We start from the raw sequence: 26,767 nt of genomic DNA, 5'->3' as shown, positions 1-26,767 counted from the left end.
GGCTGCCCAACCGAATGAGCCACCCGGGGGGGCCCTGGACTGCAGAGATCACGACTTCTGGAGCCAGGGGTGCTGGGTTCAGATCTTGCCTTGGCCACTTCCTGGCTGTTTGGTCTTGCATGAGTTTGGCCTGAACCTCAATTTCCCGATTTGCCCAACTGTAAAATGGGGATATTAGTAGTATCGACCTCATAGAAGCCTTGAAAGGAGTCACTCAGGGAATAAATGCTCAGAACAGGACTTGGCATACAGAAGGCATTAAATGAATCCTTGGCCTCTTGCACTCCTTCTAAACATAAACCCAGGAGGTTGGGCTTATCTACGGACATGAAAACTTGAAGCTTAAAGAAATGAGGCAGTTGGCTCGAGACTGGGTGTCAGCAGAACTCTAGCCAGACTCTAGCGTCGCATCCCATTAGGCTATGCAGTGAGTGGGTGCCAGGCAGGGTGAACGCAGCTCTGGAGCCTGGAGCAGGCAGGGAGACCAGCCGCAGCCCCTAGGCCTGCAGAAGGCACTGACTTTTGCTTGCCCCGCCCCTGCCAGACTTTCTATTGGCCCTGGGCTGCCCACTGCCAGCTCTGAATGGGCGTCGCCTGCGCGGCTCCCGTTCCCATTGGCCAAATCTCTGTCCTCAACATTCAGCACCGCTGAGGGCCGTGGGCGCAGGCGCATCTTGGCTCCTTGCTGCCTCTCCTCCCTTTGCAATAAAGACACCGGGTTCCTTAAGTAGCTTTATTGTTTGGGTGAAGATAAGGCCCTGGGCATGAGGAAATCAGTGTCCCAGCTATAAACTGGGAGATCAGGCATGAAGGCACGGAGGCGACGATCCTCACTAATCCTCCTTCTCTGTGGATGAGGAAACGGCATGAGGTGGGACAAGGGGCAAGGCCTGGCCCTTGGGGGCTCTCAGAGCTTGGAGAAGTTCACGCTCTTCAGGTCCTTCTTCTCCAATGCAGCCTGGACAGACTTAACGATGTCCTGGGTTTGCAGCATGCTCATGTTCCAGGTGGCCTGGATGAAGAGGGTGGAGCATAATGGCAAGGGCAGGGAATGGAGTTGGGCCAATGAAAAACAGGGAAGAGACAGCGCACCAATCGGAGGGCAAGGCCTGCAGAGGTCTGCTTGCAGGGGCCCTGATTGGTCGCTCTGGGACTGGAGAGGGGCTGTGATTGGCTGGACGGAGAGCCTTACCATGTAGTTGAGACTCTCGGCCACGGAATGGTTGCGGGAGTAGATCAGGTTGACTTTGGTGCTCTGCACTGCCACAGGGCTCTTGGTGGAAATCTCTTCCGCCAGGGTGAAGGCTGCCTCAAGCATGTCCTCCTTGTTTGGGAACACCCGGCTGCGGATGAAGGGAATCCGTAATGGGGTGTGGGGGTTCTGGGAAGGTTCCCACGGAGGAAGAATCGGCCAACCACAGCGGAAAGCGGAAAACCGCCCAGTGAGAGAGACCAATCAGAGCAGGGCACTGGACCCCAGAATAAAGAACTGACCACCCAGAGAGTGGAGTCTGTGAAGATACGCGGGGACCCAAAGAGCCCTGCCCAGGTTGCGCCCGAGCCTTCAACCAGCCCAGGCCTCGGCCCCTACCTGACCAGACCACTGCCCAGGGCCTCATCAGCCATCATCTTGCGGGAAGTGAAGGCCAGCTCGTTGACCAGGCTGCAAGAAAGCGGGGAAAGCCTATCAGGGGACGGCCCTCATCCTGGGCCCGGGAGATGCCCGGGGTCCCCTCCCTCGGCTGCTCCGCTCACCTCTGGTTTCCGATGACTTTGGGCAGCCGCTGCAGCGTTCCCACATCAGCTGCCAAACCTATGTCCACCTCCTGGGGCGGGCCATCGTATCAGAGCTTGGTTTGTGCCCGATACTGCCCCCCACCGTGTAACCTCAGTGCCAGTGAAATTCCGTATTTACTGTAGAGGCACATTCCACACCCACCTCAGAGACTGCCCCCCCCCCCAACCCCATTTCATTGCCATCCACATGCTTTCACCCAGGTAACTTTTTTCAGCCGAGAATACAGCCCACTTCCCAATTCCTCTGCCCTCCCAACTTCTTAGGGTCGGCCACGTCTATCTCCAGAGGGAAGCCCTCAAACTCTGCCCATCTGACCCCCTTCCTGCCTCTACGGGTTCCATCCTGTCTGCGTCCTCTCCAGGACTGATCCCAGCAGCAACCCCAGCCGCATCTCCACCCCCGTACCTTTGCTCACTCCTAACCCCACGTAGACTGCATGGCCTCCCCTTGACTTCCCTCATGGCCAAAGTGTTACTTTTTAAGGTGCAGTTCTGCTTGACTCTTCCGTGAAGCCCTCCGGGCTCACTCCAAGCCCTCCCTTCTCCCCCTCCCCCCCCCCCCCCCCGCTCCCTTAGCCTCCCCTGCTCCCCTGTCACTGCTCTGTCCCCACCCAGCCACTCACTGCCCAGCTCTATGCAGGATCCGAGGACACAGAAGCTCGGGGAGGATGGCTCACCTTCACCTGGAAGAAAGCATCCTGGGCACAGTACCGGATGTCACAAGCAGTGACGAGGTCCACGCCTGCGAGGTGGAGGCCAGGGGCATTAAGCAACCACAGGAACCAACCCCTCCTCCCAGGTGGTGGGGTCGCACCCCTGGACCGAGTTGAGCTAGCAACTGGTCTGAGGCTGGCGGTCAGTGGCCGAGGCGGAAGGGCGGCAGCCAATAGGCGCCCGGCCAGCGTGGGTGCCCGGATGCGTGGCGGGTGTCTGCGTACTCACCCGCACCAATACAGCCCCCGTGGATGGCGGCGATCACCGGTTTAGGGCACTGCAAGGGAACGGAAGGGGGTGGTGGTCAGGGCTGGTCTGGAAGAGGTGGACGGGGCTGGGGGTGGTGCCCTGCCTGCCCCTGCACCTTCTCGATGACATTGAAGCTCTCTTGGTATCTGCTGATGAGGTTATGGAGCTGCCAGCTGATGCGGGCCACATCATCTCCTTGGGGCTGGAGGATATCCGAAGCCATGTCCATGAGGTCGATGCCTGGTGGGGAGGCACGAGGAGGCTCACGTAGAACACCCCCCCCCCCCCCGCCCCAGGCACCCTCCCTCCCCATCCACTGCCCCAACTAGCGGTCAGGACTCAGACTTGGCAGATTTGAACCCCCAAACCACCGCCAGTGTTTCGAGAAAGCCGCTCACACAGGGCTTTGCCAGGGATCGCATATGGGGCGTGAAATACATAAATGCTGACATTGATAGGGCCGTTACTCACTTTATCCTCACAACGACCCTATGAGGTGGCTATTACCATCGCCAGTTTTACTGGGAGTAGACTGAGGCACCGGACATTAAAGTACTTGCCCAAGGTCACACTGGCTTGTGAGTAATGGCACTGGAATTGTAAGCCCGGGACCAGGCACTGGCTCCAGAGGTCATGCTTGTCACCATTATGCCAGATGGCACAGGAGACAGGCTTTTGGCAGGAGTCAGTGGTGGGAATGGTCCCTCAGAGAGAAGACTCGAGAGAGAGCAAGTTTTCGTGGCTCCAACTGCAAGACGATCCCAAGTCTAACCTTTGCTCCACTAATCCTTCTCCATGACCTCTACTCTGGCTAAAATACTTCCTCCTGGGCTCCCTGTTCCCTGCCCCGACCATTTCCCACACACAGCCAAGAGAACTTGTGAGCATGTCAGGGGGGCCTTTTCTTCCCTCCCACCCCACTTACTTAGAAGAAAATACAAGGTATGTGCCGGGACCTTACCAGCCCTCCTGAACACTGTCCCTAGCCCATTCCTTTGGGCACAGAGGCCTCCAACCGTTCCAGGGCCGCCTGGGTGGCTCCGTCGGTGAAGCATGTGACTCTTGGTTTCAGCTCAGGGCACGATCTCGTGTGGCTCGTTGAGTTCGAGCCCCGTGTCAGGCTCCACACTGACTGTGCAGAGCCTGCTTGGGATTCTCTCTCTCCCTCTCTCTCTCTGTCCCTCCTCTGCTCTCTATCTCTCTAAATAAACAGATACACTTAAAAAAAAAAAAGAAGAAGAAGAAGAAGACGACTGACCCCATCATTCTGTCCAGGCCACAGCCCGAAAGTCATCTCCTCAGAGAAGCCCACCTCAGCCACGCGGGCTAAACAGCAGCCCCGTCATCCTCTATCTCATTTTCTCTGTCTCATCTCCTACACTGCCCTCTTGTTACCACAGAATTACGTGCTTATTTCGAGGGCCCATCTCCTTTTCCAGGATGTGAGCTCTATGAGCGGAGGAGTTTTGTCTTTTTGCCCACTCCCGCATCCCCAGTGCCTAAACTGAGCCCAGGGCACAGGAGGTGTTCAGTAAGCCAACAGTACAGACAACAGTCCCCCTGCCCTCACTGAGCTGCCCCTCAGTGGGGGGAAGACAAACGAATAAGAAAATACATTTTGTCGGGTGGTGACAGTGCTAAAAGAAAATCACAGCAGGGAAGTGGAATGGAATGTGTGTGTGTGTGTGTGTGTGTGTGTGTGTGTGTGTGTGTGCAGTGAGGGCTGTTGCCGTATTAAATGGGGTGGTCATGGACCCTCTCATTGACAAAGTGACTTTTGAGTGAAGATCTGAGGAAGGAAAGGGAGGGAGCTATGGGGCTAGCTGGGATCAGAGAGTTCCAAATGTCAGGAAGGGCCAGCGCAAAGGTCCTGTGGTAGGAATGCCCCTGGGCTGCGTGAGGAGCACGGGGCGGTCAGCATCGCTGCAGTGTAGTGAGTGAAGGGGAAGGTGGGAAGAGCCAAGGTTGGAGAGCTTTATGGGGCAGAGGGTATGGGGCCTCACCGGCCAGGGGGCAAACTCTGGCTTTTTCTCTGAGGGAGGCCTTGCCAGGAGATGATTCTGAGCAGAATCATCCTTCACTTTTTTCCTCCTGGGGTTCATCCTTCTCGTTCCTTTGCCTCTGAACGATGCTATCTGACAAACCAGGAGAACCATTCCCACATCTGGCTACACCCCCAATCCTCTGGGGCTTCACTGCCTCCACAGCTGGTTGAAATAAGTGAGACCTGAGAATTTGGGGCTGAGGGGTAGGGCTAACTTGGTGCATGTTAAATACACGGAAGACAGGATCACGCCCCCGCCCCCAGCCTTGGCCAGGCCACTTCCTCCTCTGGGCCTTGGGTTTCTCCTGCACAAAATGGGGGTAACACCCTCCTGAGAGCTGATGGAGAGATGGCAACAATTAAAGGCGAGAGACAGCCCCAGAGGCCCTTCACACCCCACTAATGGCATCACAGTTACCATCTCGGCACCTGCTGGCTTCTGCGCCCACGTCTGTGAAGCCTGGGCGACTCCGCAGAACCCATGCTGACTCCCAGAGCAAGCCCAGCTTGGCACTTGGGACACCTCCTTTCAGTGGCTTTTCTGGCTTCCCTGCACCACCGGGACGCGCACGCCCTGGCTTTTCCAACCCCTCGCAGTAAAGGACCCCAGACCATGGGATCAGGTGTCCCCCTCTAAGGTACGAACTACTCGGAGTGCCTGGGTGGCTCCGTCGGTGAAGCGTCCGACTTTGGCTCAGGTCACGATCTTGAGTTTCGTGAAATCGGGCCCCTTCGTCAGCTCCGCGCGCTCTCTCTCTCTCCCTTTCTCTCTGCCCCTCGCTCCCTCGAGCTCTTAAAAATATACATAATTATATACATAATACATATAATATATGTACGGACCTGTATATGCGTATATACATATATTACATATGCGTATATACATATATTACATATGTGTATATACATATATTACATATGCGTAATATGGTACGGACCTGCCCACCTATGACAACTGCACGCGTGGTGTGGGTGGACAAGATATAAACCACTGCCTGACAGCATGGGGCAGATTCTGGAGGACGGAGGACGTCATCACTTAATTTCTTTCTTTCTTTCTTTTTTTTTTAATTTTTTTTTTAGCATTTATTTATTTTTTTTTTAATTTTTTTTTTTAACGTTTATTTATTTTTGAGACAGAGACAGAGCATGAACGGGGGAGGGGCAGAGAGAGAGGGAGACACGGAATCGGAAGCAGGTTCCAGGCTCTGAGCCATCAGCCCAGAGCCCGATGCGGGGCTCGAACTCACAGACCGCAAGATCGACCTGAGCTGAAGTCGGATGCTTAACTGACCGAGCCACCCAGGCGCCCCAGCATTTATTTATTTTTGAGACAGAGAGAGACAGAGGATGCACAGGATGAGGGTCATAGAGAGAGGGAGACACAGAATCTGAAACAGGCTCCAGGCTCTGAGCTGTCAGCCCAGAGCCCGATGCGGGGCTCGAACTCATGGACCGCGAGATCATGACCTGAGCTGAAGTCAGACGCCCAACTGACTGAGCCACCCAGGCACCCCTCTTTTTTTTTTTTTTTTTTTTAAAGCAGGCTTCACACCCAGCGCAGAGCCCAACGCAGGGCTTGAACTCATGACCCTGAGTTCAAGACCAAGAGTCAGGACGCTCAGCCGACGGAGCCACCCAGGCGCCCTAGGAAGTTAGCACTTAAAAGAAGGGACTGGCACCAAGCGAGGTGGGGGTTGTTAAAGTTTCTAGACTGAGGCGAGGTTGCAAGTGGTGCTTGAAGAACCAGAAAACAGAGTCCAGGGTGACCGTAGCTGCTGGAAACTGTGGGGGGAAATTCCAGAAAAGAAGAGAGAGCCAGAGAGGGGAGCCCCAAATTCTGTGGATAAACTCTGCCCCAATCTCTTCCTGACCCATGAACCATGCATGCATGCAGCCCAGCAAGAGATTTAAAAACTGATTCCGACTCGGCCGCTAACACAGGAACCTCCACCCTCTCTGCCGGGTCCAGGATAGCATCCAACTTCCCACGTCCTTCCATAGTCCAATATCCAGGGTACAATCCAAACTTATTCCAAATGCAAACAAAAAGTAGGATGAGACCCAGTTGTTCAAGAGAAAAGACGATGAACAGGGACTGACCCCAAAGTCACCCAGATGTTGGAATCGGGAAACAGGCACCTGGGTGGCTCAGCCAAGTGCCAACTCTTGATTTTGGCTCAGCTCATGATCTCACGGTCTATGAGATCGAGAACCCGCATCGGGCTCTGTGCTGACAACGCGGGGCCTACTTGGGATTCTCTCTCTCCCCCTCTCTCTCCTCTCTCTCTGCCCCTCCCCTGTTCGTTCTCTTTTGCTCCTGCTTTCTCAAAATAAATGGGTAAGCTTTAAAGAGTTTTAAAACAGTGGTTATAACTATGATCAACAGTGCAAAGAAAAACATGCTTGCGACAAATAACGAGATACGCAACTTCAGCAGAGAAATGGCGAAATATAAAAAAGAACCAAATGGAAATTTGAGAACCGAAAACTACAGTATCTGAAATTAAAAAAAAAAAAAAGATCACCGGATGGGCTTCACAAGCAGAACAGAGATGACAAAGCAGTCAGTGAATGTGGTCAGTGGAAATGATCCCGTCTGAAGAACAGTCCTGTGGCACAATAAAACTTCGAACAGACATGTAATTGGAAATCAGTTCGTGTGTGTGAAATAATTATATGAAAGCATCTTATTATAATACACTTCAGTGACATGAAAAAAAAACAACAACCGAGAGGTTAAGGGCCTTGGTCAAGATCAGACTTCAAAGCCCATCATCCTGTCCATATTCTGTTGGACTAACTTTGAGATTTGAATGCTTTAAATTAAAGAGAGAAAAAAAGATAAAAGTGGAAGTTAGAAGCTGGTTAAAACCTTAATTAAGAAGCATTGTTTGGGGCACCCGAGTGGCTAAGTCAGTTAAGCATCCGACTTCGGCTCAGGTCACGATCTCACGGGTCATGGGTTCAAACCCTGTGTTGAGCTCTGTGCCGACAGCTGGGAGCCTGTTTTGGATTGTGTCTCCCTCTCTCTCTGCCCTTCCCCCAGTTGCGTTCTGTGCGTGTCTCTCTCAAAAATAAATAAACATTAAAAAAAACAAAACAAAACAAAACATTGTTCCATTGCCAGGAGCAGTGGCAGGGGTGGGGGTGGAGAGCACCCGGTACCTGAAGTGAACAGTTTTCCTGCACCAGAGATCACCACAGCCCGGCAGTCAGGGTCTTGCGCTATCTTGCTGAAGCACTCCACCATCTCTCTGTGGAGGGGCAAGGAGGGAAGGGCTGCGTATCCCCTGCCCTCAGGTCACCCGACCCCCACGCCCCACCCCTGCCCACTCCCTCAGCCCCTGCCTCCTCCTGCAGGCAGGCCTCCCTCGGTGATCTGCAGGCCCTACCTCCAGCAGGCCCTGTTGATGGCATTTCTCTTCTCAGGCCGGTTGAGCTGCACGTGGAGAATGTGTTTCTGAGCAGCGGTCACTCGAAGGGACTCATAGCTGTGGTCTGGCGCTTCTTTGGGGGCCTCTTCTTGTGCGTTGGAGCTCATGGGGCGAAGGCTAAGGCTGAGACCCTGAGGAGTGGGAGCCATCAGGCCTGGGGAGACAAAGGAAAGAAGAGACTTTGATGACCCCAGATTGGGGTCACAGAGCCATCAAGGGCAGACGGCACACATTACTTCTCAGTGATGTCAGATTGGGGAACACAGGCCCCTAAGAAACCTCAAGGCAGGGGCGCCTGGGTGGCTCAGTCGGCTAAGCCTTGGGCTCTTGGTTTTGGCTCAGGTCATGATCTCACTATTCGTGAGTTCGAGCCCCAAACTGGGCTCTGCGCTCACAGCGCAGAGCCTGCTTAGGATTCTTTCTCTCCTTGCCCTCCCCCCCATCCCCCCCCCCCCCCCGCGCTGTGCCACCTCACCCCCACTCGCTCTCTGTTTCTCTCAAAATAAATAAACTTAAAAAACAAAAACAACTTGAAGATTAGGAGTGCACTTGTCAGTGGCCCCAGTGCCTGCACTACTTCGGACCCTTTAGCATGGGAAAGAGGGACCCCAGACTGGGAATACCAAGCTGTCAGTCACCCTATTGTAAGACACAGGCCTGCAGACTTAGGGAGCTCTTTGGCTGGAAGCACGTGCACCCCTGTGTTGAAAGCGCTCAGACCGTGACCCGGGACAGGCTTCCCCACCCTACGGTGGCTACGACAGCACGACAGAGCTAGGGACTCCCAGAGGCCGAGGTGACTCACGCCGTATCAGCAGATCTCGGAACCTGAGAGAAACCGCCATCTCTGCCACCTCCGCCACTGAGTTGTAGTCGGGAGTGACCAGACAGAAGGAAGTCAAGGGGGCGGGCGCAAGGCCACCATGTTTGGCGAGGGCATTGATGCCGCAGCCTGACTGGCGGTGACGCCAGTATTTCCGCCATCTTTACTAAGGGCAACCGGAAATAGTTTTCTGAGCTCGCCGATTACAACTTAGAAATGAGACCTTTGCCCCAGTAGGAACGTGGCCTGTTGCTGCCGGATAATTCATCAGGGGACTGTCTTATAATGATGGAAAAATTGGAAGCAGCTGAAATGTTCAAGGACGTAATGGCAGAATAACTGCAGCGCTGCAACTTTGTAATCATGCCCTTGTACCATGTTAACTGAAAAGAAAAAAATTATCTAGTACTGAGTATAACCCACATAAGGGAATGAAAAGATAGACAACAGACGAGCCAACAATGGGCTGTCTGTGTAATCTGTTTGAGCTCTCACACCAACAACAGGTCGCACCATTTTTCACTGTATGCAAAGGAAACCGGAGCTTGGGGAAGGAAAGTCAGGAAAGTCGCTAGTTCAAGGTTATCTGGGCTTTAGGAGTAAAGAGGGGATTAATGTGGCTTTGAAGTTCATGTTCTTAAAATAATTTCTTTAAAAATAAAACCGGGGCGTCTAGGTAGCTCAACTGGTTGAGCAGCCGAATTTGGTTCAGGTCATGATCTCCTGGTTTGTGAGTTTGAGCCCAGCGTTGTGCTCTGTGCTGGCAGCTTGGGAGCCTGGACCCTGCTTCGGATTGTGTCTCCCTTTCTCTCTGCCCCTTCCCCGCTCATACTCTGTCTCTCTCTCTCTCTCTCTCTCTCTCAAAAATAAACATTAAAAAGAAATAAAAAAAGTTTATGGCTGCAAGGAGACTGTAGTTTCTCCTTTCCAGATGCTGTCTGCAACACCCTGGTGAAGCAATTTATCCCATAAATGCCATGTGACTTCAGATGTTAATCTGTTTTAAAACCTCACGGGGTGGGGTGGGGGGGCAGGTGCCTCGGCAGCTCAGTCAGTTAAGTATCTGACTTCAGCTCAGATCATGATCTCATGGTTCGTGAGTTCAAGTCTTCAAGCCCTGCATCAGGTGAGCATGAGCCCTGCTTCAAGTAAACACAAGCTCTGCTTTGAGTGAGCTCTGCTTCTTTTTCTCTTTCTCTGCCCCTCACTCACTTGTGCCCTCTTTCTCTCTCAAAAACAAAACAAAAACTTCACAGTAAATCCCTGGGGCGCCTGGGTGGTTCAAGTCAGTAAAGCATCCAACTTGGAGCCCAACGTGGGGCTTGAATTCACAAACCATGACCTGAGCCGAAGCCAGCTGCTCAACCTACTGAGCCACCCTGGTGCCCCTCAGACTTTGGATCTTGGCACAGGATCCAAGGGATCGAGCCCGATGCTGATAGCATGGAGCCTGCTTGGGATTCTCTCTCCCTCATCCCTTGTCCCTCCCCCCACCCCAGCTCTTGTGGTCTCAAAAGAAACTTAAAAAACAAAATCACAGAAAACTCCCTAACTGGTTTTTCCTAAGATATTTTTCACTCTGAGAAAGAGAGAGCACGTGCGTGTGCGCGCGCACGTGCAAGGCAGGGGTAAAGAGGAAGAGAGAATCCCAAGCAGGCCTGGTGCTGTCAGGGCAGAGCCCAAAATGGGACTCGATCCCACAAACTGGGAGATCATGACCTGAACTGAAATCAAGAGTTGGACACTTAACCAAATGAACCACCCAAGTGCCCCAGCTAAGACTTTATTATTTTGTTTAATGTTTATTCATTTATGAGAGACAGAGAGACAGAATGTGAACGGGGGAGGGACAGAGAGGGAGACGCAGAATCCGAAGCAGCCTCCAGGCTCTAAAAGCTGTCAGCACAGAGCCTGATGCGGGGCTCCAACTCACGCACCGCTAGATCATGACCTGAGCTGAAGCCAGACGCTTAACTGAGCCACCCAGGCACCCCGCTAAGATTTTATTTTTAAATAATCTCTACACCAAATGTGGGTCTCAAATTTACAAACCTAAGACTGGGTCGCGTGCTCTTCCAACTGAGCCAGCCCACCGCCCGTGGGTTCTTTTCCAAGCGCACGTGCCAGACAAGGCACAATTAACTGCTTTTCACTTCTTCTTCTAGGAAGACTTCCCTCCAGCGTGAGTCAAGGTCCTTCAAGTAGGCTCCTCCCACCCTACCGCCTGCCAGGCCCCACCCCCCACCACACACACAGGTTCCTCTACAAGGATTGGGAGAGCACCCATCACATTGCAATGCTTACGGAAGCTAAAGATTAGATTTTACCTTCAGAATCAGGTAAATTAGGGCCCGTCCCCAGGAGATACTGCGCAAGGGGTAAAGGAGGAAGCTGTGAGGTATGACACACAACACTGTTCAGCATGGGGCATTTTGTTAAAAGAAACCCTCAGGGCGCCTGGGCAGCTCAGTCCATGAAGGGTCTGACTTGGGCTCGAGCTGGGAGCCCGGAACTGGGCTCTGTGCTGTTACCAGAGACCGCTTCTGATCCTCTGCCCCATCTCTGCCCCTCCCCAACTCCTGCTCTGAAAACAAACAAAAACCCCCATCCAGATAGAACTTTTAAGGGGAAAAATAAACCACCAAAAATTGTTAAAGGGATTGGGGAGACTTTCACCTTCATCTGAGGTCTTAATTTCCAACCTTATAAAAACACGTGGTGACTCGGCAGGATTAAGGCTTGTAGTTTGCTCTCTCAACGTTTTAAATTTCAGCAATATTTACTTTTTTTTTTTCAATGTTTATTTTTTTATTTTTGGGACAGAGAGAGACAGAGCATGAACGGGGGAGGGGCAGAGAGAGAGGGAGACACAGAATTGGAAACAGGCTCCAGGCTCTGAGCCAACAGCCCAGAGCCTGACGCGGGGCTCGAACTCATGGACCGCGAGATCATGACCTGGCTGAAGTCCGACGCTTAACCGACTGCCCACCCAGGCGCCCCCAGCAACATTTACTTTTAAAGTGACTCTCCCAACTAGATCGGGCTGGGCAGGGCCCATTAAGACCACCTCCGGCCCTCCCAGTGTTTCCTCAACAGACCCGCCTCCTCCCAGCAGCCTCCTGGGGCTGTGGGCCTGGACCCCCAAGCTTCTCTCTGGGGCAACAGAGGACCAGGTGGGAGGAATGCGGACACACCCTCGAATGCCAGTAAGCACGCAGTGTATTTTCCAAACAATTTTATTGAAATGTGCCAAGAGTACACGGGCAGCACAAATGTATGAACAGGAAAAAAAAAAAAATCACATGTACAATAATTTTTTAAAAAGTGAAGGTTAATCTTGGGAGATATCAGTTCCCCTTCCCCTCCCCCTCCAGACTTCCAGCGTTTCCATTATGGTTAAGCCTACTAACCTAGCATTTAAAAAAAGGAATACAGGAACTTTTGCAAAAAAAAAAAAAAAAAAAAAAAAAAAAAAACCCAAAAAAACAACAAAAAAACCCAAAACAAACAGCATAAAGGAAAGAGAAATGTTTTCCTGCTCAGATGGGGCTCTTCCTAGGCACCTATTAGGAGGCGTGCTGAGCGGTGGAGAAACACAACTTCAGGGTGTAAGGGTATGGACCATCTGCGAGACAGAAAAAAGAAAGATTCGTCTGGGCCCCTCTCCAGAGGCTCTAACCACCCAGAACCCCCCCTTTCTGCCCATCTCTCCATTTCTGCAGACTGACCGCAGGGAATCTACCTGGTCACTGCCCAATGTCAGACTTAAAAAACATGCCCAATACTGAAGGCGCTTTCCTCTCCTTCCTTCGATTCCATGGAGAATCCTAGTCCCAGCCCCTTAGCGGACTCCTTTTACCTGCTGGCCAGAATAGCCCCTTTCCTGGGTACTGAGCCAGCCTCCGTGACAGACACTACTGGGTGTTTACTGGCAGCTTCTGACGCACAGAACGCCAGTCCCAAGAGCACAAGTCTGAGTAAGTCTCAGGCTGGCAGAGTGGGTGGCAGCCAACAGCCGGCCTGGTCCTCCCATGGGGACCATCGGTCTAATCTCCTGGCGACCAGGTCCCCCTGCCCGTGTCACGAATGGTGAAGAGATCTCTGGGGGCCCTACCTTGGTGGCACGAAGGTCGGCTCTGGCCCGAAGCCAGCCTACCATCGGGCCACGAAGGGAACGGCTGCAGGACACGCAGATACTCACTTGGGTTTTTCATCTGGTAATGATTCAGGAAGCCCAAAGTCTCCAGGGCGTCGCTCTTGGATTCCCACTCCAGCAGCCCCGAGGAGCTGCGCTCACCTGGTCACAATGCAGAGGTTTCAGGCCGACCTGAGCAGGAGGCAGGAGGCAGGGGGCCGCCCATGCGCAACCAAGGAGTGGGGAACAAAGGCAAGGGCCGTTTACTCACTTTTGCCTGAGAATACTTTCACAGAAGATGGCCGTTTCACTCCCAGCTCGTCGCAGATCTGCAAGAGATCGAAAACACGTTCAGAAACAGGAGTACCGCGTCGCAGGATTCAAGCAGCCCGGGACGGGGAGCACTTACAATTTTCCTGGAGCATTTCTAAGCTTTGATCACACAACATACTCTAAGGTGGCCCCACGACCCAAAACATGTTTAGACACACTCCTCTTACTATGTTTTTACTAAAGTTAACTATCATCATCACAGTAGTAACTATTACTGTTACGTTGCCAACAACGGTGAACCTGCTTTTTAAAATTTCCGTCTCCAGCCACTTGTGTTGCTGAACTGAACAGCTACGTCTGAGGCCACGACAAGGTCTGAAGTCCATCTGTGCCACTCAGCCCTCCGCCCCTCACTGCCCCGGTTTCCTCAAACTAGGCCTTCACAGGCACCTCCCCTCTGATGTTATCTATCTAGTCCCCGAAGGGCCTGACAACGTGGATGTTTGAGACTGGACTCTGACCACCGCTCTGTATCACCAGGGGAGGAGAAATCCTTTCCAGCAAAGAAGCCGCCCATCCTAGCTTGTGAGAAAGGCAAACTATGTCTGGTGTCAGTCTCAGCCCGTCTATCCTGGTCCCTGCCGCAACCCTGGGACCCAACCCAGGGCCTGGCAGAGAGCAGGGGCTCCACAGAGATTTGCTGGAAGGCTAGAACAAACAGCCTATTCAGATGGCTGTGGTGAAGGACCAACTCCACAGCACCCACCTCGAAGAAATTCTCCTCGGTCACCTCCAGAGGGGCATTGAAGAAGTGTAGCACGTTGCTCGGGTGCTGGATGCGGTTCTTGGCTGCCTGCTCTGGAGTAGAGAACCGATTGTTCCTGGACTCGCTGAAGTCTTTGTAACTGCAGGACCCGTCTTCCAGCCCGTATGACTGCCCGGGCATGATGGCTGGTTGCTTGGAGACACTGTACCGGGGAAGGGGAGCTCTTTGTCAGACCCCAGGCCCTCCACCGGGGCCTCGTTCCAATCTGCAGACGCCGTGCGCCCCAGGGGGCATCGCCCCACAGCAGAGGCGAGGCCCACACACTTTTTCCCACTGCTTCAGCTGAACCCTGGGGAGTGTTCCCACCACACCCCACTCCTGCCCGGACAAGCAGCCAGCCTCGCCGTGCTCCTCTGCCAGGCCCTTTCCAGAGCAGCCACTTCCCACGTCCCTTCTTTCACAGTTCCTCGCCGACATTCCCACGCCTGAAGAGACGAAGTACCTACCAGACGTTCAGCTTCTGCCCGAACATGAAGTTGTTATTGAGGTGAGTGATGGCTCGGTCCACAGCATAGCCGTCAGCCATTTCCACCATGGCGGCCCCCGGCTTGCTTTTCATGAATTTCACCTGGAGGACGGCACCCGTGATCAGCGCCATCGCCCGACCTCCAGGGACCCTGCGCCACCCGTTCGGAGCGAGTTCGAAGCAAGAACTCCTGGCTCTGGAGCGAGGCTTCCACCTCCTCACTCGTGAATGATGTTTCGAGAGAACGGAGAAGTGGGTCTGACCCACAGTGAGTGCTCAGCTCAACCGTGTTTCTCTAACCTCAGGCCGTGACCCCGAGAACGTGCACCACTTAATAAGCACAACAAAAGCCAGGGGGCATGGCAAGAAAATAAAGCATCCGGCTCTCTTGGCTCCTGTCTGTCCCCTTCTCTGCTCCTCCCCGTCCCCTGCTCAGGTGTGCGCTTGCTCTCTCAAAAATACATTAAAAACAAAAAAGTCTCTCTGTGGGTGATAGCATTAAAGACAGTAAAAACTGATAACAGAGGCACTAAAGCCCAGTTCTCTGGCTCGGAGTCCCGCTCCCACATAAAAGCCTGTGAACCTGGGCAAGTTATCACCCTCCGTGCCTTCATTCCCCTGTTCGTCTAATTAAGGATTCTAGTGCAATACAAGTTACTACATGCCAAGCACCTTTAACAGTGCCAGACACACAAGAGAACGCTCAACCTGCACTTGGCTGCTAAGGCTAGGCCAGGGGCCGCAGGCTCAGACGCCTCCAGGACTCAGAAGGGTCTGACAGAGAGGAAAGAGGCCACCTGGTCAGAGGTGAACGGCCACCTGTCACACAGGCAAGGCAGGAAGGCCCGGTGTTGCCAGATCATCTTAAGTTTTCTGGAGAAAATCCTCACTCGACGATCTTTAGCCATATGAAGTTTTATAAATCACATCCTTGTAGTATTAAGTGTCAGCGCTTGTGTCTTAAAACGTTCTGGTCAACACCCCCAACGAACGAAATAACCAAACACCCACACGGTGAGGGCCAAACAAAAGCCTACAGCTGGTCCCCTGCTTAAGTGAGTTCCTGCTCTTTACCAGCTCGCCCCTAGCCAGGCTCCCTCTCCCACGGGAAGAGCATGAGGCTCGGGCCTGCCAGGTCTACGAGGAAAACGACGCACCGCACAGGAGCTCACCTTCTCCACGTTGCCATACAAGCAGAAGACATTGAAGACCCGATCACAGTTCATCTTAGATTGATCCAAGCCATAGACCATGAGCACAGGGCTGTCGGCGTGGGGGCCATACTCGGGTGGTGGGGGAGGGGGTGGGGGGTGCCCATACTGGGGGCCGTAGCGACTTGGGCCCCGGCGGTGACCCCCCACTGGTGGGCCCATCCTTCTCCCTTCGTAGTGAGGTGGGGGGGGCCCGTAGCCCTCATCATGGTAATGGCTGTGGTACCCACCGTGGGGCCCTCCTGGGGGGTGGGAAGGAAAGAGAGGGAGGACGGGTGAGAATTTGCGCGGCGGGCGGCGGGCAGGGGCACATGAGCCACGGGAGTCCACGGAGGGGAACCCCCTGCCCTCACCATATTCTGCGGGGTGATCTCCCAGGAGAGGGGGCTGTCTCTGGCGTTTGTTAGGGTTGCTGCCAGGGTCACCTGTGGACAGAGAAGACAGTCAGAGCCTAACTTGGAAAAAAGGGGTCTTCCCTCCTGACTAGGGGCTAACCTCAAAGTCCTTTGGTTCCTGCAAGCCTTAGGCAAACCCTCCCTTCCTCACTCGAGCTGCTGGGGCCTCCTTCCTGTGGCCTGACCCCGGGTGGGCATGAAGCCCGAGCCTCAAGGCTGGAGCCCAGACTTCCCTTCCTTGGCCCATACGGAGCAGCTGGTTTCCTTTCTCTGAGAAGGATGAGGCCTGCCTGTGGGCTCTCTCCCCTGCCCGGGCCCAAATGGGAGGCCCAGCTCTGGGGCCCTCTGGGAAGCCTGCGGATGCTACGGAAGCCGTCACGTCACGGAGGCCGACAACAGATTTCTAAAGCAGCTCCCAGTGAAGGGAGAGGAGCGAAGAGCAGGCGGACAACCAAGGGAAGGCAGGACAGACAGAAGATCAAATGTGGCCCCGGAAGTCCCAAGGTTCTAGGGGCTCTAGGCCCACCCAGCTCTCTGGGCCCCTTCTTCCTCAACTCTGGTCCTCCCCCCACCCGAATCCCTCCCCGTCACATCAGACCCAAGGAGAGGGACCATAGGAAAGGACGAGCAGGGCAACATCAGAACCAGTTCAGTTGAGCAGTCGTATACAAGGCATCGACATTCTCAGACCCGGACGATGGCGCAGATCCACCCCAGACCCCAGGTGCGATTCATAGTCGCTACATGAATTTAACGCTTCAGCGCCAAACACTGTGCTAAGTGCTTTACAGACATCACCGCTTCTGAAATTCCTCACAACAACCCTATGAGGTAGGTACTATTTCAGCCCCGTTTTACAGATAAGGAACCTGAGCACTTAACTTTCAACTGAGCAGTTAAGAGACGTGTTGGCCCAAGGTCACAAAGCAAGTTAGCGGCTGAGCCGGGATTTGAACCCAGGTCTGGCAGACTCCAAACCCCACGGCTCGAGACCAACTGCCCTTTCCTGCCACCCAGCCTGGGTTTTTGTTTTCAACAATCAGTCATTACAAAGATGGAAAAGGGCTACTTACAGCAGAAGTACAGAGTACAATGTCCATTTGTCACAAAAAACAAATCTGTATTTTCTCTTACCATTGGACGCTTCAACAGTGAGTTAGCACAGTTCTGAAAGATGGCGTCCCATCAAACATACACTGCGACCCTGCATCACATGGTTTTACAGTCATAAATACAAGTTACGGTACACATCCGCTACAATTTTTTTTTTAAGAATTGTTTTTTAAAAGTCAATGCTTTGATTAAATCAAAAATGGCTCACAGATGTTCTGTCCTCAGAAGATACCAGAAAAGTGGAAAATAAAGGTGTATGAAGTGGGTAGTGTCCCTCCATGTTGTCACCTCCTCACATTGTGTGCTGCAGTGCGGTGGTGCGGTGCTTCTGGCTGTGTAGCGCTCCGTGTGCGTGTCTCCTGGTTGTGAAGTGTGCCAGTGGCCCCACTATGCCCGCGCTTTTGGCCTTGGGAGCGCGCCCGGTTACCCGCCAGCAGGTAACTGTGTACCTCTGAGCTGTTTGGCTGTCTGGCTTTAGATCTGTTTTTTTTTTTTTTTTTTGATTTTTTTTTGTTGTTGTTGTGGTTTAAGTTTTTTTTTTTTTTTTTGGTTTCTGATCTCCGGTTGGTGCAGATTATGTTGGCAGCCGATGACTGCGGAAAAAATAAAAATATCAAAACAGAAAAGAAAAAAAAAGGCCCTCCCCAAACCAAAGGACTTAAAAACAAAAGCAAAAACCAAAAACCAACCCATATGGCGAGGAATGGAGAGAGGATCCTATTGTCTTGGAGGCCCATGGAATCTACTTCAGTCTATGAAACGTTCTCCGAAAAGAGCGCCGCTGGCTGGCTGGGAGAGCTCTGTTCTCTGTGTTTCCTACTTCTGTGTACATTCTCGGGTTCAAGTTTGCTTGGATTTTGGCTTTTTAATGTTTAATAAAAAAGCAGTGTCTGCTGCCATGTTGCGTCTCTTTCTCTCTTTGTCTCTGTCTGCCTCTGTCTCTGTGCTTGTAGCTGTTCCTTGGAGCACGGTGTGGTGTTCTTGATGTAGTGAGCTCAAGTCTGCGGCTGTTTCTGGGGACGTGGTGGAGGCTGCATGTTCTGTTCTCTCCAGGAAGAGCTAGTGGTTTCTACCCTGTGTGTTGGTGAGCAATGTGCAGAGGCAGAGCCGCTGAAGTACGGTCCCCGAGGGGTGGCGAAGCACCGCCTCACTCCAGGTCACCTCATCAGCTCTTGTGTTTGACCCCCAGCCTCGGGGCGGCCAAAGCTGAGAGGCATCGAAACCAATGCACAGCCGGCCCCTGCCACTAGCCCCTGCCGGTCTGCACATCTTCTATTTGTGTTCCTTGGAGAAGAAATGGTTGGTTGCCATGTTTCTGTTAGCGGTCATGTAATGCCATTGCCCGCTCTGGTACATTCACTCGGTCACCAATTTGCCTCTGATCTCTGGAGGGGCGGCCATGCCCACAGCGCCCATTGTGAGGGTCCTGGGGAAGAGTCTAGCCCACCCTGCCCACTGCTTCCCAGCTGCAAGGGCGAGCAAGACGGGCCTGCCTGGGAACGGGGGCCTCTGGCCTCCCAGAGCCTGTGAGAGGTCAGCGACCAGCCTCCTCCCTCAGCCCGCGGCCTAGTCCGACGTAGCAGACCAAGACAGAGATGGACGGTCCCGCTGAGGGGGTGCGGCTGGTGTTCAAAGGCAATCCTCCACCTCTCCCTCCTATCCAAGGCAGACCATTCTTGGCAGATTCTAGGAAGGGGGTTGTCCATTTGGGCCCCCCGCAGAGATGCTGAGTCCCCTCTACAAGTGAGGTGAGGCGTGTCCGCCCTGCTCCAATCCGGGGTGTCTCACCTCCACAAGGTCAACTTGCTCAAAGGCTCTGCTCCGAGGGCCCAGGAGCCCTCACCGCCTCCCCCGGCTGCTCCCCGCCCCTCCCCCCACCAGCAGACCCTCTCAGTAGTGGAGAGCAAGAGGACCATTCCTGGCCCGGTGAGAATGGAGTCAGTGACCCTAAGCAGGGTCCTAGAAGGGAAGCAGCAGAATCCACCTGGGAGCCGCTATGGTTTATAAGCCATCGCCATGCCCTGTGCTCAGTGAGGGCCTGCTCCCCACCCCGTCCGAGCCTCTGCCTTGGCTCTACACCCTCCGCCACATCAAAGGGCCCCCAGCAGCAACTAGAACCTACAGAGGCCCCTTCATTCACCATCTCCCACTGGGGTGTCTTTTCCAAGAACTGACCGCCCCCCCAGGCCCTCCCATGTCCACAGGGAGCCCAATGGCATTACATAACCCTGAGCCCGGGTCTATGAAGTGCGCTAGTCAAGTGAAGGCAAGGCGGGTGTGTTTAGAACAAAGTGGCCGTCAGGATTACCTTGTCCACTGAGATTGGGGTTTGTGTAGTCCCAAGTATCCTGATCGTTCTTGAACACATTCAAGCGTGTAGGCTGCAGAACGAGACACAGCTTGAAATTAGCCAGGCCCCAGCTCCTCTGGAAGTTGACTAGGGGCAGTCATTTCCCAGACCTACCTTTGCATATTCGATCTTCAGAGTGCAACAGCCCGAATAAATGTCAGCCCCGTTGAGTGAGGCTTTGGCCCGCTGGGCACTCTGCACAGAATCAAATGTGAGTACGTTAAGGAAAACCGTGGGATGGGTGCTCTCTGGGAAGGGCTTTAAGTCGTCCCAGAAAGGGAGGACAAGAGAGCACCCGAAGACCATACTGCAGCTGCGCTCTGGGATCAGTTCACTGCCCGGTCGCCAGCCGCCTGCACGGAGGTGAGCTGGAGGGCTGCGTGGGTGGGCAGCCACTGCCCAGAGTTCCTGTCATCTGCACTCCCGGCCCAGAGTGGCAGCCGGCCCCCTCTGCCACCACCCCAGGCTTAGCCACTTTCTTCTTCAGCCCAGTCCTCTCCTACTCGTGCCACGTGCTTTGACCAAAGCCGGACAACCTCTGAAACATCAACCAGAGGATGCTCCTGCCTCGGAGTTCTGTCAGCGGCTTCCCAGTGCACCCTGACCCATGCTTTAGGGTACTACGCAGGACGTCCTACTGACTTCTTCCAGCGCCTGCAGTGAACCCTCACCCTGTCAGGCGGCAGGCCTTTTGCTTCCTCCTAAGGCTAAGCTCCCGCCCACCTGAGGACCTTGGCAGAAACCAGTACCTGTCTTGAACACCAGCTCCTACCTCCTCACAGAAATAGATCCACCCTGTCAGGTCTCCTGGTCACTGCCAGCACCCCATTTCTACCCCTACCGCACTTCTGACCCTGAGCTTTCCACACTCTATTGCAGACTGTTTATTAACGACCTCTCCCATCAGACTGGGGACTCCATGAAGGCATCTGGCAGGCACTCAGGAAGTTCCACACTGGTTGAAAGGACAGAACGCTGCAGAGCCTTGTAAGAGCCCCCCACCTCAAAGAACACCCCTCCCCCAACAAAGGATATTCCACCATGGCCTGGACGCCATTCTTCCGGAAAATAACAATTCTCTGGACAGGGCCACAAGGATTGCAGATAGTATAAAGAACATCCTGTAAAAAGCACACGGCAAGATGAAAGGGCACTGGCAGGTCAATCTGGCTCAGATGAGGGGACAGGAAGGGAAGAAGGAAGATCTCACAGAAGCATCTAAAACAAGGCTTGCTGGCACGCACCGTGGTAATTGAATAGATCGGGTTCAGGATGGTAAAGAGAAGCACGCTGTTGACGCTCCGGGAGTCGTCCGAGTCCCCGGGGCGGGAGATCTTCTGGCTGGTAGAGTAATTGACGAAAGCTGGGTGGCCAGCAATGTAGATTTGGTTGTCGGCTGCGTAGTTCACAGCGTTGCAGGCCCCCAGCACATCTTCAAACTCCACCAACGCTTGTCTCTTTTTAGGCATTACTACCACATAGCTGGCAGAGAGAACACAGGTTTCAGTCCTCCCAGAACACAAGCAAGAGGAAGACGTTCCACTTTCCGTGAACTGACTCCTGTCTCTTGACCCCTCTACACCTTCATCATGGTTTCCTGACCTCCACACCCTGCACCTAAGTGGCACAACAGACAAAAGAGATGGTACCACCTCCTCTGAGAAGCCTTCCTTCCTGAACCCTCCTCCCCTGACTGAGTCACATGCCTTCTAAGGGCTCCTGGACTTTCCCGTCACAGTGCTGACCACTCTGGGTAGGCAGCTGTCTGGGAGGGGCCCAAGACGATCTCATCTGCTACTCTATTTCCAGCACCTACAGCGTGACAAATACACTCAGTAACTACTCGCTGAATGCGAGACTGCTGCCTAGAAACTACAGGCAGGAGGAAAAAAAAAGGCAACAACAAAGACATGGAACTTGCTAAAACCTGATCCCAAGTATGACAGCCAAAACCAAGAGTGGAGGAGTCCCAGGACATAGCCAAAGGACCCTGGGCCAAACCGGCCACCTCACTTCCAACCAGAAATTAAGAACGCATAGGACACTAAGGAGGTGACTTTTTTATGTCCAACCCCGGGGCTCTGATAGGAGTACCTGATGGGTCCAAATTCCTGCAAGGCCTCCACAAGGTCAGCTTCCACCACTCCGTCGATCAGGCCCCTGATGTGGACAACTGGGGAGGCAGGGGTTTTGTGTGGGTCATCGTAGTTCTCCTGAGAAAGGAAAACAACATCACTTCATTTCCTGCTGTACAAGATGGTGGCCCACTGCCCTCTGTGCTGTTGGGGACCTCATCAGATGAGACACTTAAGTGTCACACAGGGCAGACAACAAAGGACGGCCATACAAACCAGTCAGCCTAAAAGGGTTTGGGGCCAGCTAAGCACAGGCCCTGAGTGGGTGGCTACTATCCCTATGGTTCCTGCTGCAGCTTCTGAGGAAGGCAGAATGGAGAACAAAGCATGTCCCACACCTTACGTTCCTCCTAGAACTTTTCTCTTTCCACCCATCAAGGAAACCCTGGGAAAGGCTGGGATGGAGAGGGGACAGCAGTTTGCAAGAAGGGCTCAAACAGTACCCTGCTGCGATCTGAATCAGAACACTCCCACTGCATCCAACAGTCTCTTTGCCCTCCCCCCCTCCCCCCCCCCTCCCCCCCCCCCCCCGCAGTGAAACAAGTTGCCAACATCAGTCAGCCAAGTATTACTGTTCCCCACACTCATCCCCACGTCCAGTCATGGTAAAACAGCCCGTGACCCAGAAGCTGTGAAAGCCAGGGCAGTCTTGACTGCTTCTAGTCTTTAATAACCCACCAAAATTTGTGTTGGAAAATACTGCCTAGGCCAGCCTGAAGAAAAAGACAAAAAAGGTCCTTCAGAAAGAAAAGAAACTCCAACCCATAGCAGCTAAAAACCAAGATCATTCCCTTGCACGAAGCATCTTTCCACACACACACACACAGAGCAGTCTTCCGAAATCAGGAGAAAAGTAACTTTCTAGTGTCTGCTGGGCTCTGGGCCCAACCTCCTGTCTGAGAGCCACCAAGCAGAAGCCAGTGGAACAGGGGCAGAATTGGATCCTATTTCAGGAATGAACCACACAAACCACAGGAGGCACACCCGCCTGAAGATGGTTACCAGCTCAGCGGTTTGCAGTTCCATTGCCCATAAATTCTAATCCTGTCCCCTCCCCCCCTCACTAGCTACAAGATCTAAACAAGTTTACTTCATCTTTACAAGTCCAGAATTGTTAATACCACCCTGTAGCTCACACAGAAAGAACTCTTAAAGATCTGGTTAGGGTATTTTTTTAATAGTGTGCAACAGGGCCTGGCACAGATTAAACCACTAGTAAATCACAGCTACCGATCACCACGAAACCCTGGAAAACCCTGCAAATGGCTGAACGGGAGAGGACTTCATGAGGAGGAAATAGGCTCCGAGCCAGGAGGAACAAATGGTGGTCCTTTCCGACTAGGAGACCAAAAACGTTCACTCTCACCCTCAGGGAACATTTTGGTTCAGCAAACCAACTGCATCCAGTTAACTCCCGGAAATTGTAAGCAAACTTGTGGCCGTTCCAAAGTTAGTTCAATTCCCAAACGGCTAAAAAGACCTTCCACAAGCCTTCCTTCCGGTGTTCACTGCCCACAAAAATGGGGACACATTCCGTTCTGGAGGAACAGCCTCAAAGAAGATCAACTTCTCTATTGAGACAAACTATGACACTATATGGATTAAACAGAGATCGGGCAGAATTCCCCACCCAAGCGCGGAAAAGGCCACCGCCCACCCATTCCCCGCTCACGCGGTGCCACCCCCGCCCCCACAACCGCCCACGAGGCCCGAGGAGAAGAAGTGCGCTTGCGCATGAGGGCCGTGAATTAAACGATAAAGGAAAAAAAACGGCCCGGCCGCGTGCCTGGCCCCCACACCCCAGCCCGCGGCGCCTGCGCACTGCGCCGCCCGCAGCGCGAGCTACTTCCTCCGCCTCCCACACCCCCGCTCAGAGTAGCGCGCACGCGCAAGCGTCTGTCCTCGCGCAAACCCCGCCGTTTGCCCAACGCCTGCCCCTCCCCCACCCCGTCACAGCGCGAGGGCCTGGGCGCGTGCGCAGAGGCCCCCCCCACCAAATGAATACCCTCAAGGTGGAAAATTTTCCCTCCCTTCTCGGCCGTCCCCGGCGCCTAAGACCCTAGCCTCACCCCGCCGCCGCCGCCCGCCGCCCCGGCTCCTCCACCGCCGCCGCCACCGCCTCCGTGCTGGTCGCCAGCGTTGTCCGTCTTGAGCCGCTTAGGGGCTCGGCCTCCCTCACTGCCGCCGCCGTAGTAGCGGCCACCGCCGCCTCCGCCGCCCGCCGCCGCCATCTTCACCATCGCTCCCGACCGCCTCCGCTGCTCGTCCGGCTGCTGCCTCTGCTCCAACCGCCGACGCCGCTTCTCCGCCCGGGGCAGCAGCCTCCGCGACATGGCGGCGCAGAACCCGCCTCCCCCCGCCTCTCATTGGGGGAGGGACAACGCCTGTCACCCGCCGCCCCCACCCGATAGGGGGAGCCACTGGTCCCGCCAAGGGGGGAGGGGAAGCCTCCGCACGCCTTGCGCACCTATTGGGTACAGCCCACGCCGTTCTGCAGGACGGCCCGCCCTCGTTTGTCTGGAACACTCCTTATAGGCGAGTGTTTTCTGCCAGTCATTTCGCCAATCCCACCGCCTTAAAATAAACTCCAATCTGATAGGTCGGGTTTCTGGCACGGCCTGGCCTCCTTTGGAGCACCTGATAGGAACGGCGCTCCCCACTCGCCTGAACAGCGCCGCCTTCTTTCCACTTTCATTGGCTTCCTCACTAATCCCTCAAGCCGAAACTTCTTAGTCTTCCAGTCACAGCGACTACCTTCCCGCGCCACTCGGCGAGGAGAAAAGGAAACCCCTCCCTTTTGCCACTCTCCAGTGGCTACTGCAGATGCCCGTCTTCTTCGTCTCTACTCGATTAGTCAATGAAGAGTGGAAAGGGTCCCCTCACTAGACAGTAGGACCACCGGTGGGTTTTGATTGGGTGAAAAGGCGAAGCCCTCCCCAGGCCGGGAGGCGCTCTTTGGCGCAGTCAAGGAAAGGATCGGAAGCGAGAGCGCAGGCGCGAACAGGCTTTCAGGCGTCTCTGGAGGCGGGGCGACCCTCTAAACGGGTGAAGGCCTGCAGTACCCCAAGTATTTATTAACATGCTGTGGGGTGCGCCTAGAAGGCTAGACCTAGACAGAGGGGCAGCTGCCAGTGCAGCTCTGTCCCCACCACTATACCTTATTCCTCTCCACCTCGGGCGTTTACAATGCCGGAGGAATTTCAATAACCCAAACTTAACCCTTTCGGTATAAAACCATTTGCTAGTGCTGATTGTCTTAGGACCCTGTCACGTTCCCGGGGGCCATTTCACTGCTCCACCTCTAAATTCAGCCACAATAGTGCCTTTCAGTTTGCACACAGGGAAGGACCTTCCACGCACCATTCGACCTTTGCCCGTGCAGGTTCTTCCATCTGGAACACTTTGCCCACTGCCCCTCCTGCCGGAGGAGTAGTCCGTGCAGCAGTCTCCGCTCTGAAAAGCGTTCCTAGTCCCTACCAGTCCTGACTCCAGGCCTGCCCTGTGATAACTCCTGACCACTCCGGCCAGTGGTTTCCACCCGACAGCCCTGACCTCTGTGGCTTGCCACAGTCCGGGGACTCTACTGCGTGGAAGTCCCGCGTGGGTAAGGGAGAGACAAGTCCCGCACGCGGCACAGCGCTTTCGCGCTCTGCAAAGGGGAGTCCTGGTGTTCTACTCGTCCGGCGGGGGCGGGTCTTCCTTCCGTGGAGACGGGGTAGGGACACCACGAAGATAATGCCCTTTCTCAGAGTCTCTAGGGTCCAACGACGCCCAACAGCCAGATCTTAGGGGCAGGGCCGGAGGCTGAGCCAGGATCCCGCCTAAGGGCTCTAATGTTATGGGGCTGACTGCTGGAGGTGGGAGACGCTGCGCTTGCAGAGGATCCAGTCGTGGGAAGTACGGGCGACCGCCCCAAAGATGCTTCGGAACATTCCCAGTGGGTGAAAGAGGGTTCCCGAAACAGGAGTCCTCATGGAAACTAAGTTCGAAATGGGGTCAGTGGCACTAAGCGAGTGAGACAGGACTGGTGGGTCTGCGGGTTTGGGAAGATAAGAAAGTTGCGAGCGGGCCGACGAGGATCTAAATCAGTTCCCAGTCACACTGGGAAGACCCGAAAAGGCAAACCGAACGCACCGAGGGGCGGCGCAGCTCCTTCAACACGTGATCCGCGCGAGGGAAGCGAGGCGGGGCGGGCCCCACTTAAGGGCGGGGTCGCGAGGTCCCGACGTCAGAGGAATGCGGTGGGGGGAGGGGGGAGAGGGGCCCCTCCCCTCCCCGCCCCCGCGCCCGGCCCGTACGCCCCTCGCGCCGTCGCGCGCGGCCGGGACGCGGCGGAACCGTTCTCGGCGCCACACGTTCCGGGTCGCTCGCCGGCGGGCCCGCGCCCACGGCGGGCGACCCGGCGGCCGCGTTATCTGCACCGCCTCGCTCCCGGCCTCCGCCCCTCCCCCACCCCTTGCGCTCCGGCGGCGGGCGGCGGGCGGCGCCTCCCACCCATCCCCCTGCACCCCTCCCCGACCCCTCGCCCCCAGCCCCTACCAGCTCGGCGGCGAGCCTGGCCGGCCGTCCGGGATCGAAAAGAGAGCAGACACTGGGAAGTTTTGGGGGAGGGAGGGGCGGGCCTTAAAGGGACCACGACCTCTTTTCAGCCTGGAAAAAAAATACGGGGTGGGGGTGGGGGGAGAGATCGAGAGTTGCTCCGCGGTTGAATGGAGGGAATAACGCCAGAAAGGAACGGAAAGACTTATGAGCCCTCACACGTTACACGTTAGGGAGCCGGGTCCCTTTTCCCCAAACAC

At 54.5% G+C, this 26,767-nt stretch overlaps 2 protein-coding genes across 6 annotated transcripts; both read right to left on the bottom strand.

Moving 5' to 3' along the window:
• Positions 1–719: 719 nt before the first annotated feature.
• ECH1 (enoyl-CoA hydratase 1) lies at positions 720–9,202 on the bottom strand. The gene is made up of 10 exons (XM_003997877.4): positions 9,047–9,202; positions 8,200–8,395; positions 7,973–8,061; positions 2,876–3,000; positions 2,740–2,788; positions 2,475–2,539; positions 1,756–1,826; positions 1,592–1,663; positions 1,193–1,343; positions 720–1,012 (listed from the first exon to the last, which is right to left on the bottom strand). Exons 1-10 carry the CDS (start codon positions 9,084–9,086, stop codon positions 908–910), a joined length of 963 nt encoding a protein of 320 aa, XP_003997926.2. The 5' UTR covers positions 9,087–9,202; the 3' UTR covers positions 720–907.
• Positions 9,203–12,284: 3,082 nt separating this feature from the next.
• HNRNPL (heterogeneous nuclear ribonucleoprotein L) lies at positions 12,285–26,624 on the bottom strand. Of its 5 annotated transcripts, none has more exons than XM_023245202.2 (13): positions 26,508–26,624; positions 21,928–22,046; positions 21,078–21,315; positions 20,869–20,954; positions 19,948–20,044; positions 19,792–19,864; positions 16,329–16,400; positions 15,937–16,217; positions 14,745–14,866; positions 14,239–14,440; positions 13,471–13,528; positions 13,266–13,361; positions 12,285–12,689 (listed from the first exon to the last, which is right to left on the bottom strand). In XM_023245202.2, exons 3-13 carry the CDS (start codon positions 21,300–21,302, stop codon positions 12,631–12,633), a joined length of 1,371 nt encoding a protein of 456 aa, XP_023100970.1. In that variant the 5' UTR covers positions 21,303–21,315; positions 21,928–22,046; positions 26,508–26,624; the 3' UTR covers positions 12,285–12,630. The 5 variants fall into 5 exon arrangements, with proteins under 5 accessions (XP_023100970.1, XP_003997873.1, XP_019675132.1 ...); XM_003997824.4 differs by lacking the exon at positions 26,508–26,624 and adding an exon at positions 24,038–24,316; XM_019819573.2 differs by lacking the exon at positions 26,508–26,624 and adding an exon at positions 24,206–24,316.
• Between the last annotated feature and the right edge of the window lie 143 nt (positions 26,625–26,767).

This window comes from Felis catus, chromosome E2 (genome assembly GCF_018350175.1).
Source record: "Felis catus isolate Fca126 chromosome E2, F.catus_Fca126_mat1.0, whole genome shotgun sequence".
Classification (NCBI taxonomy): domain Eukaryota; kingdom Metazoa; phylum Chordata; class Mammalia; order Carnivora; family Felidae; genus Felis; species Felis catus.
Note: the sequence above shows the minus strand (reverse complement) of the source record. Positions and strands in the feature narration are given on the sequence as shown.

Excerpts from the sequence above, each read along its gene's own strand:
- ECH1 (XM_003997877.4), bottom strand. The coding sequence starts at position 9,086 with ATGGCGGTTTCTCTCAGGTTCCGAGATCTGCTGATACGGC. Across the intron at positions 2,540-2,739 it reads CGGGGGCTGTATTGGTGCGG|GCGTGGACCTCGTCACTGCT; the intron begins GTGAGTACGCAG and ends TCCACCTCGCAG. Across the intron at positions 1,344-1,591 it reads CTGGGCAGTGGTCTGGTCAG|CCGGGTGTTCCCAAACAAGG; the intron begins GTAGGGGCCGAG and ends CTTCATCCGCAG.
- HNRNPL (XM_006941293.3), bottom strand. The coding sequence starts at position 24,301 with ATGTCGCGGAGGCTGCTGCCCCGGGCGGAGAAGCGGCGTCGGCGGTTG. Across the intron at positions 22,047-24,037 it reads CGGCGGGCGGCGGCGGCGGG|GAGAACTACGATGACCCACA; the intron begins GTGAGGCTAGGG and ends TTCCTTTCTCAG. Across the intron at positions 20,045-20,868 it reads GGCGTCCAGGCCATGGTGGA|ATTTGATTCTGTGCAGAGTG; the intron begins ATATCCTTTGTT and ends TAACGTACTCAC.